This window comes from Dendropsophus ebraccatus, chromosome 11 (genome assembly GCF_027789765.1).
Source record: "Dendropsophus ebraccatus isolate aDenEbr1 chromosome 11, aDenEbr1.pat, whole genome shotgun sequence".
Classification (NCBI taxonomy): Eukaryota; Metazoa; Chordata; class Amphibia; order Anura; family Hylidae; genus Dendropsophus; species Dendropsophus ebraccatus.
In genome coordinates, this window is record NC_091464.1 from 71,006,047 (window position 1) to 71,029,385 (window position 23,339).

General features: G+C 42.1%; 1 protein-coding gene across 3 annotated transcripts in view; it reads left to right on the plus strand.

Annotated features, from left to right (window-relative positions):
* The window catches only part of USP25 (ubiquitin specific peptidase 25), an 80,682-nt gene that overhangs the window by 52,124 nt on the left and 5,219 nt on the right, over positions 1 to 23,339 (plus strand). Inside the window, exons 10-22 of one of the 3 annotated variants that reach the window (XM_069945998.1) lie at positions 884 to 1,032; positions 3,831 to 3,958; positions 4,099 to 4,194; positions 5,818 to 5,979; positions 6,577 to 6,782; positions 8,093 to 8,163; positions 9,657 to 9,885; positions 11,603 to 11,803; positions 12,253 to 12,392; positions 13,583 to 13,696; positions 17,601 to 17,696; positions 21,529 to 21,707; positions 22,575 to 22,653. In XM_069945998.1, the coding sequence (XP_069802099.1) occupies positions 884 to 1,032; positions 3,831 to 3,958; positions 4,099 to 4,194; positions 5,818 to 5,979; positions 6,577 to 6,782; positions 8,093 to 8,163; positions 9,657 to 9,885; positions 11,603 to 11,803; positions 12,253 to 12,392; positions 13,583 to 13,696; positions 17,601 to 17,696; positions 21,529 to 21,707; positions 22,575 to 22,653 (1,850 nt within the window). The remainder of the gene's footprint in view (positions 1 to 883; positions 1,033 to 3,830; positions 3,959 to 4,098; positions 4,195 to 5,817; positions 5,980 to 6,576; positions 6,783 to 8,092; positions 8,164 to 9,656; positions 9,886 to 11,602; positions 11,804 to 12,252; positions 12,393 to 13,582; positions 13,697 to 17,600; positions 17,697 to 21,528; positions 21,708 to 22,574; positions 22,654 to 23,339) is intronic. The other 2 variants (XM_069945999.1, XM_069946000.1) reach the window with 2 other exon arrangements.

The window sequence follows — 23,339 nt, forward strand, 5'->3', positions numbered from 1 at the left end:
ATTAGTTATATAAAGACTATGGGGGAGATTTATCCAACATGGTGTAAAGTGAAACCAGCTCAGTTGCCCCTAGCAACCAATCAGATTCCACCTTTCATTTTCCATAGAGCCTGTGAAAAATGAAAGGTGGAATCTGATTGGTTTGCCTGGGGCAACTGAGCCAGTTTCACTTTACACCATGTTTGATAAATCTCCCCCTATGTACATCTTAAGCACTGAATTCTCTAACTCCTTCATACAGACAGCTGTCCTAGGTACTTCTGACATATAAGCTGACAGACCTCTGGTCCTGACTGTGTCAATGTCTTATCCCCTCCCTTCTCTCCATCTCTTAAGTATTTTTTTTATGGTATTAGGGGGTGGGGGGGCTGGCTAGCTGGCTGTATATGGCAGATTAGAGCGTGAAGGGGAGAGCATCCAAGTTTTCAGGGAGGGCAGATCACACAAGCTGTAGATAAGGAGGAAAACAAAGTAATACTAAGTGAATCACATAGACTGTGTACTAGTGTGGAGTGAACTGGTTGCTGTGTGAAGGTTACCCATTCCTTGGCATCAGTGTCATCAGCATTAGGGAGAGGAGATGCCTTATGGGCTGTAGAAGGAGAGATTGCTGAAGGTATGAAGCTATTGTAATAGAAGGCAGCAGCACAGGGCAGCCTTGTCAGTCTCTGGTGGGGCTACATACCACATTGTAAACCTAAGTGTATACTGTATATTGCAGACATCAATAATCAGTAATACAGTGTATGATCTTATAGTGGGGAAAACAGACTCCCCCATCCCAATGGGTGTGTCATGTCCATTGTTTATCGCCACTAATGGAAGAAATCCATTATTTTGTAGTGTCTGTGTCATCTTTAATGTCTGATTGTTTCTCGCCAAGGAAAGAAATTTGAAAACACTGAGATGTTCGGGCAGTACCCTCTCCAGGTGAATGGCTTTAAAGACTTACACGAGTGCCTGGAGGCTGCGATGATCGAGGGAGAAATTGAGTCATTACATTCAGAGAACTGCAGCAAGTCTGGTCAGGAGGTGAGGGGGCACAATAATGTCATTGTATTCTTGTACCATTTCCTCTTAAAACATTCTTTTCTAGTGTGTGGTGTATATGAATCATATACAGCATGTAACATAATGTTCTAGAAGGGATATTTAAAGGGCGACTGATTAAGATAAGCTCATTTTAAATACTATATTAGGAAGTAGTGCATTTAGCCATTATGATCACTTATCTCCTACCCACAGGACAGAGGATGAATGTGTGATCACATAGCATCTCCCTGCTGAGACCTGCCTGCAATCCCAAGAAAGGGATATGAATGGAGCTGATTGTAGAGTATGTGCACTGCCAATCCATTCCCATAGAGGATAAATGGAGCTTCAGTGTGCGTACTTGACCATCACTGCATTCAAAATGAAAGTCTTCCTTCTGATATCATCGGTCTGAGGCTTCTGTCTGCTGGAAGCCCCCATGATCATACTTATTTTCTGTCCTATTGATGGTCAATAATTGATCATGGTGGCAAAAACTTTTAATATGTGGGGTTACATTCAGATCCTTTATGTATTAGCAGAACAGCTTCAACAAGAACTCAAATGTACAGTTCAATTTTAATAGGCACATTGTAATGCTTCATATGCCCTGTGGTGGTGCTGCAGGGAAATTTAACACTTATAGGGCATTTGAGCGAAAATAGGCCTTAAACAATAATAATTCTCAGAAAAATATGAGTGTGTAGATGTCAGCCTATTGGGGCCACAATCTCAGTATGTGAACCAGGTCTTAGTAGTTATCGCTCCGCTCTTGCACTTGTCATGTAGTTTTACTTGCAGCACACAGAACAGAAGAGCCCCTCTCCATTCTGCAGCTTTAGCCCACAGCATCATGTTTTCTTCTCACTAAATTTCTTGTTTCAGATAGCAAGCCTCTGCCTGTACAAAAGTACGGCCTTAACTAGTCCTACCCTGCTTTATCAAGAGGACATATTAATAGATGGACATGTCTTTTTTCAACCTTACTAACTATCTAGCCTCAGGGTCCTATTCCACGGGCCGATGGGGGCCCGATCAATAATGTAAACGAGTGCCGATCTACTAGATCGGCGCTTGTTTACTGGACCTATTCCACGGTCCGATAATCGTTTAGCAAGGGCTGCAGGGACATTGTTACCGATGTCCTTGCAGCCCTTGTTTAATCACCATACATTACCTACACATGTTGCAGGGCTTCTCCTGCGCTCTTTCTTCCTCCCAGTCCTGCGCACAGCAGCAGCTTCGGTCCGACAGACCGCTCAGCCAATCACTGGCTGCAGTGGTCCTGGCCAATGATTGGCTGAGCGGTCTGTCAGCTAAGACAGGCTGCACTGAAGCTGCTGCTGTGCACGGGACCAGGAGGAAGAAGGAGAGCAGAAGCCCTGCAACATGTGTAAGTAATGTATGGTGTTTGTGAGATCGTCTGTTTCCCGCCGCGCATCGCTATTCCACGCAGCGATGCACGGTGGGTGCCCGATGATTTTAGGTTTGAACCTAAATAAATGATTAGCTGATGACACAATCATTGGCTGATCGTTGTCTCTATTGCACGGAACGATAATCGGCCAAATCGGGCCGATTCGGCCCATTATTACCCCGTAGAATAGGCCCCTTTAAAGGGAGAGTACACCTAGAGTAATAGAGGTGAACGGAAGAAAAGTTGTTTTAAAACCGTGCAAAGACATGTAATATTTGGTAAAAGGGCCAGCAATCAGCTCTTGATCGAGCAACCATTGATTGTTGGCTGATTGAATATTGTGCACTATTGTGCAGTCACTTAACTTATCGGCTGCACATCGCCCTGTCTAAACTCTGATAAGCGTACTGTAAAACTTCTCCCTGCTTGTACACCCCCCCCCCCCCCCTTCGTTGATCTGTGTTGAAACCTTGACAGTAAGGGCTACATTTACCATTATGTGCCCCTGGCGTACGCCATGGTAAAGGGGCAGATTTGTCCCTTTACCTTGGCATATGCCAGCCGTTTTCCCTGCTCACCTAATGGGCGGGCAAAGGTAAGGCGCGGCAAGACACGTAGGAGGCGTAAATTAGGACACAAATCTACACCTGCTCGGGATTTGTTGGGCAATGGCTACACCAGACACAGGTCCATCTGGCTTTTCTAAAAGGCGAGCAAGAGGAACTCTTAAGATATGGATCCTGAGCAGAGGACACCCCCTTGTATTAAAGGGGTTATCCAGCATTAGAAAAACATGGCCACTTTCTTTTAGAGACAACACTGCTCTTGTCTCCAGGTTTTTTTTTGTGTGTGTATGCCTGGTCTCCTGTTGCAAACAGAGCAAGTGGGGGAGGGCTTCTCCTGTAGCCAGGTGCCCTGCAGCCAGGGACGAGCTTCACTTTCCTAGAATAAGCAAACATGCACCATAACAAAACTTACAGAACGCAATGGTGGAGATTTAGCGAACATGATGTAAAGTGAAACTGGCTCAGTTGCCCCTAGCAACCAGACTCCACCTTTCATTTTCCAAAGAGTCTGTGAGAAATGAGAAGTGGAATCTAATTGGTTGCTAGGGGCAACTGAGCCAGTTTCACTTTACACCATGTTTGATCTCCCCCAATATGCATAAGGGATAGAAAGAGTACAGAATTAGAAGTGCAAAAACTACTAAGTATGTCAAATGTAGAACTATATTGACCATTGTCCAGTAATCAGATATGATCAAAAAGACCAGATATGATCATAGCACATCATGATGGACTGATCGTGTCTTCCTCCGCTCCTATAAAAAAAATCACTGTACCCTCCCTTTCTTATAGCACTTAGTTTTTTCCTCCTCTAGCACTGGTTTACAGAGCTGCCGCCAGTACTCACCTTTGAGCTCTCCAGGTTTGAGTTTAATCAAGCTTTAGGAAGACCCGAGAAGATCCACAACAAGTTGGAGTTCCCTCAGTGTTTATATATGGACAGGTGAGTAAGTGCTGCACATCTATCTATCTATCTATCTATCTATCTATCTATCTATCTATCTATCTATCTATCTCAGGATGGGGCTGTCTGAGATACTGAAGCAATTTGTGATGTCATTATTCTCATTTGTCTTTTGTTAGGTACATACACAAAAACCGTGAAATTACCAGATTAAAGCGAGATGAGATCAAGAGATTAAAAGAGCACCTTACAGTTTTACAGCAGCGCCTAGAAAGGTATCCATAATAGGAGGACGAGGCAACTAGGAAATAGAATTTGATGCTATGCCCCTTTTTGCCGCAGTACTATTAGGATGAGTTCACACTGTGTGTTTTATCTCCTTTGTTAAGGCTATGTTCTCACAATGTAATTTTCGCGGTTATCACAGCTGTGATTTCTGCAGGACTTAGGTTGTGCTGAGGAAATCCCGGCCGGCGTGTATACAGGATATACACTCCGGCCATGATCCCTAGCAGCGCCGCGTGGAACTGACCTGTCCGTTTTCTGCAGACGCTATTCAATCAATAGCTGCCACAGAAAACCCTGCCAGTGCACACTATGGAGCGTGCAACGGCGGCACGCTCCATTGTGTGCTGTGGGGACTTCTGATGCGGGCACGCATGGATGCGCTCACATCAGAACTCGGCGGCGCTAAAGATCATCCGGGCAGTACTGCAAAACAGTCCGGGATGATCTTTTCTGAGACCGGCTGTTCTGTGACCCGGCCGGGTCACGGAATGGCCGGTATCATACACTCTAAGGCTATGTTCATACACTGTATGTCAGGAAAATTTTAGCTCTACATGCTTAACATCTCAATAGGGGCCCATTATCCTAGATGGAGGCCAGAAGAGTATTGGTCTCCACCTGACTAGTATGTACAATTTGTCATCAAAAACTGAATAAGGCTGGGGTTCACACTGCGTTTTTGCAACACTTTTCTTTTTCCATCCGTTTTATGGGAAAAAACAGTATGCATTTGTGCGTATCCGTTTTGGTCCATTTTACCATTGACTTCCATTATAAAAAAAAAAAGGGATCAAAACGCATCTTTTTTTTTTTTTTTTTTTGCGTACACAAAAATGTGGTCGACCACGTTTTTGTGTATACGTCAAAAAGGGTTAGTTTTTTCATAATGGAAGTCAATGGAAGAATAGATCATAACAGATCAAGTGTAATATCTGCACCATGTATTGGGTGGTTGGGTGGATTTTTAGAACAGGGAGACAGCGCTTGCTCTGTCCTCTCCAGGCATCGACTGGGTATTGCAGCGCTTCCAGGTTCAGTGCACAAAAAAAATAAAACGAATTGCAAAAGCGTAGTGTGAACCCAGCCTTATGGACTAACATCATGGTTAATGCTATTTCCATAGATACATTTAACAAAAACCATATTAACCTATAGGATATCACTGTATGGCATTCGTGTTAGAAATATGTCTTGAGCTTTTTCATGATGTGCACTATAAACAGATGCCATCATACCGAAGTGCATAGTACTGTAAAATGGATGTCTTAATGGTGTCTCCATCACCTATAGGCCATAATAGGGGATCACTGGATCTGTTACATGGATCCGATCCCATATTAGTCTATGGGTAATGGCTGACACTGTTAAGCATCTGTTTAACAATACTGGTTCTGTAGTATTTACTGAATAGTCAGTATATCCCTAGTCCCATCGTCCTCTTCCAGTCCTCATTTGTATGCTTACAGTCTGAAATGCGTAGGGTTCTAGTATGTTGATCCTGCTACTACTCAAAGGATGAATTAGTGGATAATGGAAGAGATGTTGTATGTAATGTACTGTAGTGCGTCATAGTCCTATATTTATTCAGTTGGTGTCTTTCCTGTTCCCAGATATTTAAGTTACGGTTCTGGTCCAAAACGGTTTCCCCTGGCAGATGTGCTACAGTACGCCCTAGAGTTTGCATCCAGCAAACCGGTCTGCACTTCCCCTGTGGAGGATATTGATACAAGTGCCCCACCTAGTGGTTCTGTGGTCACACAACCCATGCAAAGGTGAATGTTCTTCTCCAAAGAAACCGTACAGATGTTCTCATTTTTGTATTTATAGTATTAATTATAAATTATTAAGAATTAAAAATAAATTCTTGGAATCTGGAGGTCAGTACATGGATAGAATTGTGAGGTGGGGGGCATTATTCTGACCCCAGGTTTGATATAGCACTACTAGCTTTTTGTGCATCTTTGTAAATAATCTGGTCTATGATTTGTTCAGCATACTGATAGCAGGATATTTTGTTGCACTTGCCCTTTATCACATGTATTTATTCTGTAGGAATGAATGTGTACACCTGTAATGATGCACTAGCACTTTATATTGTCAGGATCTGTCCCAGTAACATGCCCTCCTGCCTCCCCAAGTCTTGTTATTATGTTGTTTTCTTGTGATATTATTGAATAAAGATTTTCATATTTTTCTACTTTTAGCAGTAAATTTTTGATAATTTCTTTTGGGGGGCAGATATTCATGGTCTGTGTAGCAGTACATGGATAGGTTGGATGATCATAAGAAAAAAAACTTTTTTACAAAGAGAAAAATGTGAAAAAAAACTGTTCCTTTCCTTCATCTATTAATAACCATTTGTGTTTTAGCACAATGGAACATCAGGGGTCATCGTCATCATCCAGCGAGACACAAGGCAACCAACGCTCCGTCATTCACAAACCATTCACACAGTCCCGTATACCTCCAGACTTACCTATGCACCCAGCACCGCGGCACATTACGGACGAGGAGCTGACAGTATTAGAGGGTTGTTTGCATCGGTGGAGGACAGAAGTGGAAACGGATACGAGAGGTACGGAGGCCTTTCCATTAACTTTGTTATAACATAACAAGCCATTGTACCTTTTGTGTTTTTATGTATAAGGTCTATAGACACATTGGGGGAGATTTATCAAACATGGAGTAAAGTGAAACTGGCTCAGTTGCCCCTAGCAACCAATCAGATTCCACCTTTCATTTTCCAAAGAGTCTGTGAGAAATGAAAAGTGGAATCTGATTGGTTGCTAGGGGCAACTGAGCCAGTTTCACTTTGCTAAAGTTTGATAAATCCCCCCCATTGGGTCTAGCAGATCCTTGGTCAAGGGCTGCTGTTAGGGAAAACATGGGATGGATTTCCCCGTCCTAAATTTTTAGTATTTTAATCTATTTAGTGGAGAGATAACTGGCATCAGAGGAATCTGGCAGCTGCCACCTCCACTTGCTGTTCTGAAACCACAGACATGCTGATCTGGCACATTACTGGGAGATTGGGTCATCTTGCAGATATCCAGTGACTGTTTATACCCTAACTGATATCTATATTTACCACCAATGACCACCTGTATATTTTAGTAAATACTTGTATTCCTCATTAAATAACAATTCTGGAACTTATTTTCTTATAACTATGTGATGTACCATTCCTCTGTTGTACTAACTAGAAATGTATGAGCAAATAGACAACTGGGTGTCCTTGTACTGTGGCACTGTTAGCGATTGGATGTTTCAGGATAAGTTTGGTCACTCTCCCCCCCCCAACTGGTAACACCCAGTTGGCTATTCTGAATACCCCCTTTTATATACGGTATGAAGGGATTATTTCATAGGCTTCAAGTTGTAATAACACTTGCTGAGGTGCAGGTGATATTGTGGACCTATATTAGATTTATTATAATTGATTAATATAGTTATACATTGCCTTAAAATTAACACTACAGATTTGTAACTTCTAGTTAAAAAATCTCCAATCTTCAATACTTATCAGCTGCTGGATGTCCTGCAGGAAGTGATGTATTCTTTCCAGTCTGACACAATGCTCTCTGCTGCCACCTCTGTCTGACAGGAACTGTACAGAGCAGGAGAGGTTTTCTATGGGGATTTGTCTTGATCTGGACAGTTTTTGACATGGTCAGAGGTGGCAGCAGAGAGCACTGTGTCAGACTGAAGACAATACGCCACTTCCTGCAGGATATACAGCAGCTGATACGTACTGGAAGGCTTGATATTTTTTAAGTAGACATAATTTACAATCTGTATACCTCACTGACACCAGTTGACTTGAAAACATTTTTTTCTTTCTTTCTGGAGTACCTCTTTAACAGTTTTTATGTGTTGGGTTTCCAGACTTACAGGACAGCATAGGCAGAATACATCGGACGATAGAACTTATGTATTCGGACAAGCTGATGACGCAAGTAAGTTACCATATCCTTGTGTTGCTGTAGAGTAGTGATGCACCAAAATATCGATACTACTATCAATATTACGGGCAAAAATACAGTTCGGTACCAGGATTTCCTGGTTTTCAATACTTTGTTAAGTTGCATAATAGCGCAGCTTAACATAAGGTATAGTGCAGAGAACACTGCCGATGGCTAGCTGAGTGCCGGCCATGTTCTCTGTATGCCACCCTCTGCTCCCACCTGTCTCCTCCTCTGCCCAGCCCACTCTCTACTCCCAGCGGCGCCAAATTTAAATAGCCGGCACACAGCGATCGCTTGTGCCGGCTATTTTACATAGTACATGCCACCAGTCCCCCCCTCCGGTCACCGACCTGTGGTCAAAGGGCAAACACAGTAGCCTTGGAGGACAGCAGGGGTGCAAAGGAAGTGCGGGCATCAGCGTTATTGCGGGCAAGCTTCCAGGACCGTCGGACACTGTAAGGGGAGCACTGAGTGTCCGCCTGAGTGGGAGGGATGGAGCAGGCGGATGTTCCTGACCCCTCGGGATCTCAGCCACGCACAGTGTGAGGGGACATTCCGGCTTAACCCAAAGGGATGCGCCTTCTTCCTGGACATGACCAACTAGTGAGTGAGGAAAGGGGACCAGACTTGGAGGGATGTGTATTATATATGTGTGTGTGTGTATGGACATGTGTATAGGTGTATCAGTGTATATATGTATTGTGTGTGTGTGTGTGCGCGCATGGACATGTGTATAGGTGTAAATATGTATTATGTGTGTGTATGGACATGTGTAGAGGTGTATCAGTGTGTGTGTATATATACCTCTACACATGTCTGTACACACATTATATATTATAAAAAATTGGTATTTTTACGCCTTTTTTTCAAACTTTATTTAGTATCGAATTGGTATCAAGTATCGAAATAAAAAAGCTGGTATCGGTATCGAACTCTGGTATTGTGGCATCCCTACCATACATACATGATACTTACCTTGTACTTTCCAACGGCAACAATAGAGTTACCGTTCTACTGTTTTATTGTTTTCATGTTTTATCGCTTAGAAATATCCTTTCCTCTTGTCAGGATTTAATACTGATATACCGGTTTGAGTAAAAAAAAAAAAAAAAAAAAAAAAAAAAAAAAAGCCAGTCGAGCTGCTGTATTCAACTAGGATTGCCATAGATGCTGACATGCAGTGCTAACCCATCTTCAGCAGTCCCATAGAGTTTAAACGGAGAAGCAATCCACATGCTTGACTGCTGCCTCCGTCAACCAGGGGACACTGATGACCAATCCTGTAGATAAGTGTTAAGTTTTGTTCTTAGGAAAGGCCCTTCAAGGGCAATATCATCAGTGCAATACACCCAAGGTGACTGCAATGACTTCTTACCGGTTGCACGGATGTTGTCTGAGATCCTGTCTGATGCTTCTGTGCACAGGTGATAAATCTTTCAAGCCAAAATGATTTCTAAATTTTATTCTACTTTTCTTTTGTTCAGGTCCCTTACCGGTTACACGCTGTGTTGGTGCATGAAGGACAAGCCAATGCAGGTCACTACTGGGCTTATATATTCGATCACAATGAAAAGCGATGGATGAAATACAATGACATCTCTGTTACTAAATCATCATGGGAGGAACTGGAACGGGATTCCTTTGGGGGTTACAGAAATGCCAGTGCCTACTGTCTGATGTACATAAATGATGGTGAACAGCATTTGATACAAGGTATATATTTCCCTTCTGTTACAGGGAACCCCTGTGATGTCATCATGATGGGCTTCTCCAGCAGGCCCCTAAATGCAGAAGCAGCATCTTCACCATTAGGGGATACAATATGATGTCTATGGTCGGGCCCTTTGTACTGACCAGGATACAGAATGCATAGGGTGGGCAAGAAGGGGTTAAGGAATACCTCCTCCAATTGTTTTCCCTCTTGGCCATTTTATCATTCAGCCCTGACCGGTGTAAATCCATAGAACATTTCTCATGTTGTCACCAACACTGTGAGACCCCGGGGCGAGGTAGATATAAGAACATAACACAAATTGACATGCCAGCATTTTTCTGCTCGTGACATGCTGTGAGATGGATGTTCTCCTTTGGGCAAAAATCAAGTAGAGTTATATTGATAGGGGAAATATATTCTATACATAAGTTTTGTTTTATTGTAGGGGTTGTTGTAGTTGCTCCAGAACTTATGCTGGAGATGGCCAGATGCCAGTAAAGTTGGCATAAATAGCTGTAGGCCAGGATCACACGTGTTGACATTGTGGCAGTCACATGTTGTTTTGTAGTAAACTGGATTTAATACAACCCATTTATAGATTACACAGCCACACCATTTATAGGACTTGTCTTGTATTGTTAGTTTGTGCAGCCAAGACTGCTCTTCTAAACTTTGTATCCTGCATCCACCATGCGACCAAACATTAAGAGGCACCTCCCTGAGCATCCACCATGCGACCAGACATTGAGGGGCACCTCTCTGGATTTTTACAATGTGACCGGACGTTGAGGGGCACCTCTCTGGATGTTAACAATGTGACCGGACATTGAGGGGCACCTCTCTGGATTTCAACAATGTGACCGGACATTGAAGGGCAACTCTCTGGATGTTTACAGTGTGACTGGACATTCAGAGAATTATCTCTGGATGTGTACAATGTGACCGGACATTGAGCGGCATCTCTCTGAATGTCTACAATGTGACCTGAGATTAAGCGGCATCTCTCTGGATGTCTATAATGTGACCAGACATTGAGGGGCACCTCTCTGGATGTCTACAATGTGACCAGACATTGAGGGGCACCTCTCTGGATGTCTAAAATGTGACCGGACATTGAGGGGCACCTTTCTGGATGTTTACAGTGTGACTGGACATTCAGGGAATCCTCTCTGGATGTCTACAATGTGACTGGACATTGAGCGGCACCTCTCTGGATGTCTAAAATGTGACCGGACATTGAGGGGCACCTCTGGGCATCCACCATGTGGCCGGACATTCATTTGATACCTCTCTTGGCATCCACCCATTACCAGTGATTAAGGGGGCACCTCTTACAGAGAGAGCTTCATGCCTCTATTCTACCACTCGGATGCTAAGGTCGGTATTAATTTTACCACAGTCTCTGAATTGTAGATGGCCCATTAGCTCCTGAGCCATCTTTGCCATAATAGTACAGCATAATGCAAAACTTAGTGGTTCCCTAATGTCTTATTATTACCATACTGTGTAATAAGAGGTTATACTTAAAAAAAAATGGATTTCTGGCTATTTTCTTCTAAAAATGTGTATATTGACTGGAGTATTCATAGTTCTGCAATTCTGTGAGGTCTTTGTGAATATGGAATACCTATAGGCTGACTTGGGAGTTTCACAGTTAATATTACACGTGCTTTTATTTGAGAGTTTTGCCTTTAACCAATGCTTTTTTCATTTTAGAGGAGTATGATAAGGAGACAGGTCAGGCCCTTACTGGGATGGACACCTTACCCCCTGATTTAAAGGAATATGTCAAGGAAGACAACAGAAGGTTTGAAAAGGAGCTTGAAGAGTGGGACAAGGAGCAGCTCCGGAAAGCAGAACAAGAGAAGATGCTGCTTGCACAAAAAACCTTAAAGCCAGCTCCGACTTCAGTTCCTGGTATAGTAACCTGAATAATACGAGACCCTAGAGACAATGGAACATTGTTCTGTAATGGCTAATATTACTTCATCCTCACATACTTAGTCTCTCATAGGAGTTCCCTTAGAGTAAGCTATCAATGTGTGTTGAGCGCAAATCCGACTACCAGGACTTTGTAGATTAGCTGGACAAAGGAGTTGTAGCTGTTAATGTGGAGGTAATACCCCCAAATACAACATGTTAAAGGGAGTGCCGAGAGTCATCCACCTGCTGATCTGTCATTGATGGCTTATCCTGAGGATAGGATGTTAATGTTTACAGCTGGTATAACATAGAGCAGCTACATGACTAGTATGCAGTAATGATGTTATTAGGATATTCTGGTATAACTCTGTGTAATACATAAACCACACTGAATATTTTAGTGTTAATTCCAGATTAATAGCCATTCTGTGTTTTACCCCCAGCTCCTCTGAAAGATCCAGAGTACATGGAGCAACCCACGAGAGCTGACATGTCCACAGAGATTAAAGAAGAAACCACTAGTGCAATCACCCAGGCCGTCACCGAGTCTGAAGACAAAGGTCCAGAGGCCGTCCTGCAAATGGTTAGAGCGATATTTATCATTCCCCTTCTGTTTCCAGTTACTTGCACTAAGGATATGTACAGTATACAATTCTCAATGATATTGTACATTGCATGGCTGATTTGCCTTTGTGCAATGCAACAGAATCTTTTGGTGGTCCCAGCTCCAGGGGTCTGAGTATGGACAGGCTTCTTCTCTTCAGAATGTTTTTCCTTTTTTTTTCAAGTTGATCTAAAAGCAGTAGCTCTGTGAGGATAAAACTTTTATGTAAACCTTTCATTCCTGTCTCTGTCCTGAAACCATATCCCTAGTGAAGCTATAGGCCTGGTTAAACGACCGTACTTCTCTTGTATCGTGCATAATACATTTACCTGGAATCCATGTGCATAGTCGACCCAGTGTTCCATTTCACCCCTGTTAATCTTACAGTGGCCCAAGAAGCTGAGATATAGGGAGTTGTTTGATGAGCTTCTTAGTTTAGAACTGGATATGGAAGGAAAATCGCCATTACTTTTATCCTTGAAAAATAAAATTGATGCTCCACTGGGTTAAGGAATTACATCTATAAAAGTATTCTGTATTTTTAGTGGAGTAAGGTTATAACCTTCTATAGTTAAGACAGAATTAGCTGCATTAGAAAATCCCATAAAATAGATTGCTAGAATAATTGAGGGTCTAACCTCTGGGACCTCCACTGACACCACAAACAAACGGTTCACAGCCCCTCTGACTCTTCTCCAACTTATTGACTCTGCAGATAGGATTTTGTTGCAGTATAAGGCGTACCTGGTTGGGATTGGTACTTAAGTGGCTGTGAACCATTTAGACGTTGGTGAAAGTCTCAGAGATTGGGAACCCACAGATCACACAAGTCACTGATATGTGAATTATTTCTGTAACAATGCTTACATTGGGAATGCAGATGAGATCTTTTTCTTCTAGACAAGGCACCCCTCTGTCCTTTTATCACAGATTAATTTTATTCAGTAAAATAGGGCTGCAAAGTTGCAATACTAGATCGAGACCATGGACTAGAGTGGCGCCATTTCTGGAAGAAAAGCAATCTACTACAGCCTAAAATGGTAAGATATTGTGACAGCTGTATAGAAATCTATAAAATCCAGTATGATCATAGAGCTAAATATCTCTGGGTGTTACTCTAACATGTTAACCTAGCTAACTGTGTATTCCCATAATCTCTTTCTCTGCAGCCCACTGATAACACCCCAGTCCCACCAGCTCCTAGCCAGCGAGTTGTGGAGGTGGCGATCCCTCACATAGGGACTTTTGTTATTGAGTCAGAGGAGGGGGGTTATGACGATGAGGTACCATTTTTTTTTTTTTCCTTTGGCTGCTAAGCGCCCCTTTGTGCCATCTCTTCCCCTACCCCTGGCGCTTTTTGTTTTGCTGCCTGACTCACTGTTCCACTGTGGCATGCCAACCAAATCTTAACTAATCTAGCACTAGCGTATGTAAATCATCAGGCATTGCTCATATGGGTGCTATGAAGACGTCTGTATGCATGCGTCAAGCCAACAAGTGACACTTGATTCTGCTTGGGACGATTATTCTTAACACTTTCTCCTGTTTTTCCTCATTTTGGTGCAGTTTCATTACAACCTATGCAAGAGAACAGTGCAATAACCAGTTTGTGTCTGTCTTTTCCAACTCCCAACAATATAATTCTTTGGATAATCTTTTTAATTGGGTCACAGCACTTTTCCTTGTAATTTTTAAGTTTGTTTAAATAATTTTGGGTTTCATCGTGTATGAAGTCTCTTTAAAGAATATTTAAAAGAGTATCCCATAGTTGAAGCATTATTGTTTAAAAAAATTTTTTTTAATTGGTCAGGGATCTGGGGGTTCAGATCACCACCAATCACTACTAGATAGAGCCAGGAGAAGCATGTGGCTGAGCATCTGTTCTCTGCTTCTCTCCCCATCTTGTTGCCGACACTGAGAGAGCAGCAAGACGGGGACACAGTAAATGATGGGGGTCTAAACATTCAAAACTCTTGTCATGTCCGTGTGAGATAGATAGATATATTTATATATATATATATATATATATATATATATATATATATATATATATATTATAAGATGTATTTATTCTTTTTTTTTTTTTGCAGTGACCGTAAAAGGGGTCTGTATCATAAAAGTGGTCAGTTTTCCCAAGTAAATTGAGTGAAAGGGCACATTCCTGTCCACCTCTCCATTTATTCTCTGTGGTATTGAACATAAACATATAATTGGTGAAAGTTTGTCTGCTGGGATGTCTGCCAGTCATTTGAGTCATTGTAGAGAAGTCTCCACTTTCAGACTGTCCACTTTTAATATACACCTGGAATCATAGAAGCCTTCACATGATGGGGTGGGTTGTAAGAATTCTAGGGCATCATAAACTACTGAATGCTGAACAGATCGATGTATTACTTGCATCATTCTGTACAACCGTTCTCCTAATGCAGGAGAATGGGATTTCCCCCCTACCTCGTTCTCCAGCTGCTGATTGACAGTTGTCTGCCTATACACAGCATGGATAGAAAACTGCCGTTCCGCAGCTGGTGGACATACTGTGCTGGTGCTTATGAATATCCAGGACTACTGAGCACAGGCACATAATAGAAAAGACTACTTATTGTCCATGTTATTCAGATGGATATCTGTAAGTGATATATCATTCTGTTCGGCTTCTCTGTCACTAGTATATGCTACTATTAGATAGGACAATCTAAACCTACTGACAGTCTCTTTAGGGTGTACCAAATATAGTCTATATTTTCTGCAGACCATACACACTGACACATTTAGCAACCTATTCCATTGATGAGTAAATGCACCAGTTAGGTGGCTATAAGCGTTGTCTGGTCTGTGATGTACTCTTACTGGTTTGTCTGTACTAAATTGTCTGATTACATTGGACCACATCTTCAGCATGATCAGTTCCCTCCTTCATACAATGTTTTGGACACTGCGTTCAAGTAGTAATAAGTGTGGATGCTCAGATACAATGAATGCTTCTCTTGGGTGTATTAGTCTGGCACTGTATGACCATACCCTAAGGGTATGTTCACACTTGCACTAAATTTCCTGCAAATTCTCTGCTGTGGATTTAATCATTCACTTACTAGCAGAGAGGAATTTTATATGTACAAATCACCATCCACAGCCTTACCAACACTCGTAAAGCTACTGTAGACTGATATAGATGGTGAGTACAAGTATAGATTTATCAAACATGGTGTAAAGTGAAACTGGCTCAGTTGCCCCTAGCAACCAATCAGATTCCATCTTTCATTTTCAAAAGAGTCTGTGAGGAATGAAAGGTGGAATCTGATTGGTTGCTAGGGGCAACTGAGCCAGTTTCACTTTACACCATTTTTGATAAATCTCCCCCTTTGTGTGTACAGTCCTGACGTGTGAAGTTGTTTTGGATTTTTAAGGTTTACAAGATCATTTTTGTGGCTGTGTGTACCCGACGTGATAGCAATGGGGGTCAGGTGCTTACTCCTTTAAAAATAGAGCAATTGACATGCTTCCTAATATACGCTCACCTAAATAACAAATTGGCTGTACTAAAATTTATATGACTGTCAAAACTCATAGGAAAAAACAAAGGGCGACAGCGCTCCATGGCGAGGATCAGAAGGGCAAGGTGAAAAAGGGATAGGGGTGCACGGCAACCCTCACCTGATGTGGTTGTGCAAAGGGAGGCACAACACTCTGCAGCGTATATATCAAGGACCGCAGCCACTCCCGATATCCAACAGGAAACAATGATGCAAACAACCTCCAACTCCAGACTACACGGATTATGGGGCGCAGGTCCAACTTGAGATCGAGGCACAGTGAGTAATAAAAATATATATTTTATTGTGGAGACTCAACGCGTTTCGGAACCGCACCGGTTCCTTTCTCAAGAGTCATGACTCTTGAGAAAGGAACCGGTGCGGTTCCGAAACGCGTTGAGTCTCCACAATAAAATATATATTTTTATTACTCACTGTGCCTCGATCTCAAGTTGGACCTGCGCCCCATAATCCGTGTAGTCTGGAGTTGGAGATTGTTTGCATCAAAACTCATAGGAAACAGTCTGAATGGGATGTCACTTCTTATATGCATCCTGTCCTGGTTCTGCAAGGAAGTAGTCTTATGTAAAGACTATAGGTGCTGCAGAGGTAGTACTGGCATGAGGGGGGGACCCACCAGTCCAACAGTATATAGTAGTGACAGGTTAATTTGGAGATTTTGCAGTGTTTTTCCCAAGAGCTTCAAGTTTACACCCCTGGTCTCTTTGTGGACATTTGCCATTAAAGTCATACATATGCGATCGCTGTTGACAGTCGTTTGGCCGGCAGCTGTCTTTCCTAATCTCTCCCCTAATAAATGAACATTCGGCTCAGCGAAGTGTTCATGAGTCCTGAATGGAGATAGGACGGGCAAGCTGCTGCCGCATTCCTGGAGCTTTGAAACTTTTCCGACTTCAAAACAGGGATGGGGAACCTTCGGCCCTCCAGCTGTTCCAAAACTCCATTCTGTTCTAACACATAGAACACTCATGTATTCAAGTAATAGGCCCTATTGGGTTTTGGCTTTTCCAAAAACTCTGCATACTAGGAGAATCTGTGGCCTCTCTAGAGTCTGTGGACTCTTGGGTCTCCATTATAGGGATCAGTAAGGGTCCCAGCGATCAGAACTTCTTCAATCTGCTTGTTATCTTCTATCCTATGGAAGGGATAACAAGCTGTGATGGGAGTACTTGTTTAACACCATTGCCTCTGCCCGTCATCCGTACAAAATTAGAGACCAGGAATGGTACTGTTGTGTTGTATTGTATAGTTTGATGTGTACTGTTTGGGCACTTGTAGTGTGTCCCCTCCTTATTACATACTGTTGTATGTGTGAATATTGCCCTAATAACTTTCCCCCAGTAGGGTGTATAGGCATAGAGGTGTCCTATGTGTTACTGGTTACTGCAGAGTGTGCTCTGAGGATCCTGTGCTGCATGTGTCTGCCTGCTGCAGCTGCCCATGGTGTATCCCCAGTCACTCCTCCTCTCACCCATCACATCTATTAACACAACCCGGTGTATTGGCAGCAAACCATCCACATTAGATGCATGCGGCCGCTTGCTTTTAATACATTACAGCTCTGTCTTATTTTGTGCATGCTTCTGATCTATTTCATTAATATGATGATCAATAAACCTTGAATCCTCTGTGGCAGGTCATGATGACCCCAAACATGCAAGGCGTTATCATGGCCATAGGTAAATCCAGGAATGTGTATGACAGGTCTGGGCCCGAAGCAGGGTTCTTTAAGGTACAGACTATATTCATGTTGTTCTCATTTGCAGACGGCTTCCTGTTTTTGTGTCTTGAATATTTATGTTGCGTTTTCTCTGCTTTTACAGTCATAGCCGAGCGTGTATTTTATGTTTATCGACAGCACATCACATTATCAGAAACTCTGGAGACACACTAAATATAGAACGAGGTTATCCCATACAGCCAGATGATGATAGATCAGATGGGGACTGGTTGCTAGGGATGTTTTGTTTGGCAACTGCATTGAAAAGACTAGTTGTCAGGCAGTATTTCCCTAGCAACCAGTTTATCAGGAGGAGCTAAGCAGATTAATACATAGTTCTAGCATAACTTGTCATTTATCCATATAAATCTCTGCAAGTAGGTGGTCTTAATAAATGACAGCTCTTCCTCTATGCACATTTTTACACATATGTCAATCACTGAGTAGGACCACCCACTTGACAAGTTAGCCCAGACTGAGCAGAGATTTCTATAGTAACTTGTCGTTTATTTATGGAACTTTTCCCACAAAGCAATATGTATCAGTCATCCCCTCCTGCTCCATTATGGTCGTATATTGGACACACAGTAGGGTTCCCTTTTAAAATTGCCTCTGTAACCGAGGTCAAAACTGCTTCAACATATTTAAAATAACCAAATTAGGCAATTTTGCTAAGTTTGATTTAAAAATCTCCCACTATTTTGTCTACTGTTTAGAAGCAGACCTGTGTGTCCCTGTAGTGACAGATTACTGTAGCGGTATATCCTGTGCGTAGACTGATCGGGCAGTCCTGTGTAAGGGTGGTATTAAGTTCTGGCGCTCGGTTAATAAGCCCATAATGAGTGTGTGGACACAGCCACACATATGATTGCCATTTTCTTCATTCTCTACTCTTAAAGTGATCTGATCCTCTTCTTACTACATTGTACATTGTTTGCCTAGCATTATAGAGAGGTATGGTCTTTATTCTCCTATACCTCCCTCTGTTTTGGCCGCTTACCAGGGATCCTACCTGTATATGATCTGGATAACTGTTACAATTAGGTTTTATGTGCCCAGCAATGCCTGATCAATACCTGTGCTTATCAGTTGTGTAATGCCAATAGATGGATAATAAACATTTTACTGGAGGAAGATGCAGTTTTTAGGTTTAGAATATGTGCTTTTTTCCATAGATGACTTTTTTTTTCCCTTTTGTTTAGGTCTTCACATCACAACTCACTGACTTAGGTTGTGGTCTTGTTATGAGGTCTCTTTTTAAAGGGATTTTCCAAAGTTAGAGACAAGGATCAGTCCCCTCCACCTTTTCTTATGGCTCTGTGATGTGCCGTTCCTGTTCTTTTTACAAATGTATGACTCAATAATACAACTGGGTGTTACCAGCTGGGGGTGTGTCCTTACAGAGTCTGGCACTGTCAGCCCTGATTGGATAGTGTCACACAGTGTAGGGACACGCCCCCAATTGGTGACACCCAGTTGGTTATTGCATCATACAATTCTAGTAAGAGTAACAGGAACGGCACACCATAGAGCTATAAGAAAGATCCAGAGTTAGCTCATGGAAATTGTATGTATTTGCTTAAAAAAAGGTTGGTAGTGGTGACTGCCCCTCTGTAAGCCTGTTAGCCGCCTCCAATCTTCATGACTGCATCCTATGTCCCAGTCAAGTGGAAGATTGCATGATGGGACACGTTCTGTGCCCGAGACAAAGACAGAAAAGGGTAGCTTGTATTTTCAGGACCCAAGGAATGCTGAAGGCAGTCATACACCATGGTTAGCTATGCCTTCCAACCCAACCATACACGTGTACACATAACAAAGTGTGTATGGGCCCATGTGGGGCCTCTATGGAAGCAGAGATCAGACAGATTGGCGCTCGTTTGCAGTGACTATACACAGCACTACTATTAGAGCGTCCAGGCATCACAAACATTCCCTGTATTGTTCTTGCAGCCATATAAATACATTGATATTGGCTGCACATCTGTTTACACAGGGGGTTGTGCGGTCGGTAGACAGTGATGTATAGGCCCCTCAGCCGACGAGGGGGTATTTTCTTGCTCCTCGGCTGATCGTTGACCCTTTTAAATGGGCCAATTATCGTCTGAACAAGCTTTTCTAGCTACACTCATTGCCGATAATCAAGTGTTTACAGTGGGGGAGGGGGTAAGCTGTGGATGGATTCCTGGTGGTGGCCTATCGCCCCTCAGAGCAAAAGCATCAGACATGTTGAAACGCAACTGCCTGATCTTTTTCAACTCTGGTTTCTGCCATCAGCAGTGTCTCAGGATCCCTCTATACACATTGGGGGAGATTTATCAAACATGGTGTAAAGTGAAACTGGCTCAGTTGCCCCTAGCAACCAATCAGATTCCACCTTTCAATTTCCAAAGAGTCTGTGAGGAATGAAAGGTGGAATCTGATTGGTTGCTGGGGGCAACTGAGCCAGTTTCACCTTACACCATGTTTGATAAATCTCCCCCATTGTTAGCCAATGCCAGGAGATAGCCTCACTCTGCGTGGTCTTCCAGCGGTTGCAGGTTCCCCGTTGCTTGTACTGAGTGGCCGTCTTTACGGAATCTGACATATTTGCTTCTAACCTGTTACATGAATAGTCCGATTCTCATTTATAAGCTGCACATATGTCTTACCACCCAGTTTTCAGTGAAACCGATGTTAACGATAACAGATGTTTTTTGTTTTTTTGTTGTTTTGTTCAGAGGGTTATTCTAATCTTTAGCACTGATAGCAAATCACAAGTCTCCTTGGACTTTCACCTATTTAGACAGTGGGGGTCCAGTTGTTGCATTATTCATACATTGAGATGCATGGAATATACTGAAACCTCTGAGCAAGCAGCAGTATGTATAATGAATGCAGTACCTGGCAATAGGTTTAAGACCTAGAGGTGTCCTGTGGATATACTGTAAATGCTTATAATAGGAAGATCCCTTTTTATCTCTCAAATTTTTACAGCGAATAGTTTTTACATTAGGATTTTAAAAGGTACTAGACTAAACTCTGAGGTAATTCATTCACATGACCTGTTTAGTATCTGCATTTGCCATGAAATAACGATTATTGGAGGAATTTTTCTTATAAATGTATATGGTGTTCATCCTGGAAATCTACAGATAAATTGACAATTGGGTGTTTCCATTCCCCTTAGCAATAGGGTGTGTCCTTCCACAATGCAGCAGTATCATTACTGATTGGATAGTGTTATACTGCATAGACACCTGACAAGTGGGATGGTAACAGCCAGTCAATCATTTTATACATTTACAGGAGAAATGACAGAGGAGTAGCGCAAACCAGAGATATAAGATGCTCCAAAATGTATTTTATGGGTAATGCAAGGCTTTACAGAAGGAAAGGAGATTGGTTGTCAGTAAATGGGCACTGTCACTTTAAAAAAAACTATAACCGATAAAAGACTATAACCGATCCAAATGTGTGTCCCTGTTCTGTGCCATGTGACCAAGACAGAATCCCAATGTAATTCATTGTGACCATCTCACAGGCATAGAAAGTGCTCACGCTATGTGTTAGCGCACACACAGACCCCAGCTAACAGGTATTCTTAAAGGTATATAAATATACTATACAAATTCGACTTTATACCTTAGTAACTTTGTACTGTATGTATAATGTACAATGCTGGTATTATGTGTAATATACACCGCATTCTCCTATGTGCAGGGATTGTGTTTCGATTGTTTTGGTTGCGTTTCCTCTTTATTCACAATGGAGATCACTACTGGTATTTTAATCTTTTTTTAAGGTTGTGGGTTTTTGTTGTTTGCCCAATAACATTGGCTGTTTTTCTGTTTCCTATCCTCAGGCCATCAAAACAGAGTATGCCCGACTATTGAAATTAGCACAAGAGGATCCACCTCCGGAGACCGATTACCGCTTACAGCATGCAATAGTCTTCTTCATCCAGAGCCAGGCGCCAAAGAAGATTATTGAGAGGACCCTTCTGGAACAGTTTGCCGATCGCAACTTGAGTTTTGATGAACGGTAAACAATCTTTTCAGTGAATTCTGAGCTTTCATAGACACATTGATAAAGTATGACTGTCCTATTATAAACTCCTACGTGTTCAATGGCGGAGAGAAAAACAAAATGCAGGTTTTAGATCACATAGCGTAAAAATAGAAAAAATAACAGTCATCAAAAAGGTACAAATGTGGTACCAAAAAAAGAGCCCTCACAGCTGCGTAGTTGGCTAAATAAAAAAAAGATATTGGGGGCAGATCATGTCGATATCTAAGCTTTTTTTTCCCCATAGTATAACAAAAACTTGTGTTTGTAATGACATCTAGAATAAATTTGACATCTCCTTGTACCCGCTTATATTTTAATAAGAAAGCAGGGGGAATGGAGACCTGTGCTTGGACAGCCCTGCAGTTCCTAAAACAATCAGAATTATCCGTAGGTGAACCTTATTTTTAAAGTATAAATGGAAATTGCTGATTACAGACTACATTCAGATAGGTCACCTGTGGACTTACAACCAGAGACTGTGAAGATGTTCATCCATTGAGATAAATGGCATTGATTATCTGCTTATTTCCCTTAATAGTGAGCACAAATCCCCACTTGTTATGTTACTAGATAGATAGATAGATAGATAGATAGATAGATAGATAGATAGATAGATAGATAGATAGATAGATAGATATAGATATATAAATATTATATTGTTGTTTATTTTTCCTGAAAAACTTTTTTTATTTCTCTGAAACAGTTTCTGTTGTTGCATTTCAACCCTATTTAAGTAAATGAAGCTGAGCACAAGACACATACAGTGGGGCTTTCTGGAAATAACCCCTGTCTTCCCAGCCTATAACTCATAGAAATATATATATTTTTTTTTCTTTTAAGTTGTCGGAACATTATGAAGGTGGCGCAAGCGAAACTTGAACTAATAAAGCCAGACGAAGTTAATATGGAAGAGTACAAGGTTAGTGTATGTTCTGACTTGTAGATGGCTCATCATTGACCTTGTTGGTTTACTAGAATGCAATTCCTGCATCTTCATCAGATAGACGTCCCCTTTTAATTCACAGTACAGCATGTATGAATAATGAATTAAAGGAAGTGGTCTAGTGTTATCATTCTATTTCTAGTGTGTCAGTGACATAGCATTTGGAGACACTGAGCTGTGTTAGATGTGTCTGAGAAAATGCATCCACAGTGATCACAGCCTATTAACACAGCACTAAAGGCCAATCATATTTTCCTTCCATTCAGTGGTTAAGAACAGGTTAAGAATACAGTGAAACCTCTTTCAACCGACCGCCCAAATTTGTGCAGATAGGCAGCCCTTTTATGGAGTCCTCTTATAGGGAAACATATACATAATGCTGGGTACAGTGTCTAATGAACTCTGGAAGCATGCATAGGTTCCCATCATGGCTCCCCATCTCATTCTTGGTCACCAGCATGACTCCCCATCTCATTCCTGGTCCCCAAAATGGCTCCCCATCTTGTTCCTGGTACCCAGAATGCATGGCTTTCTGGTGCATAGCATGCTCGGCTTCATCATCTCATTCCTGGTCTCCAGCACACATGGCTTCCCATTTTCATTCCTGGTCCCCAGCATGCATATCTTCCCCATCTCATTCCAGAAAAAAAACTGTTAAGGCT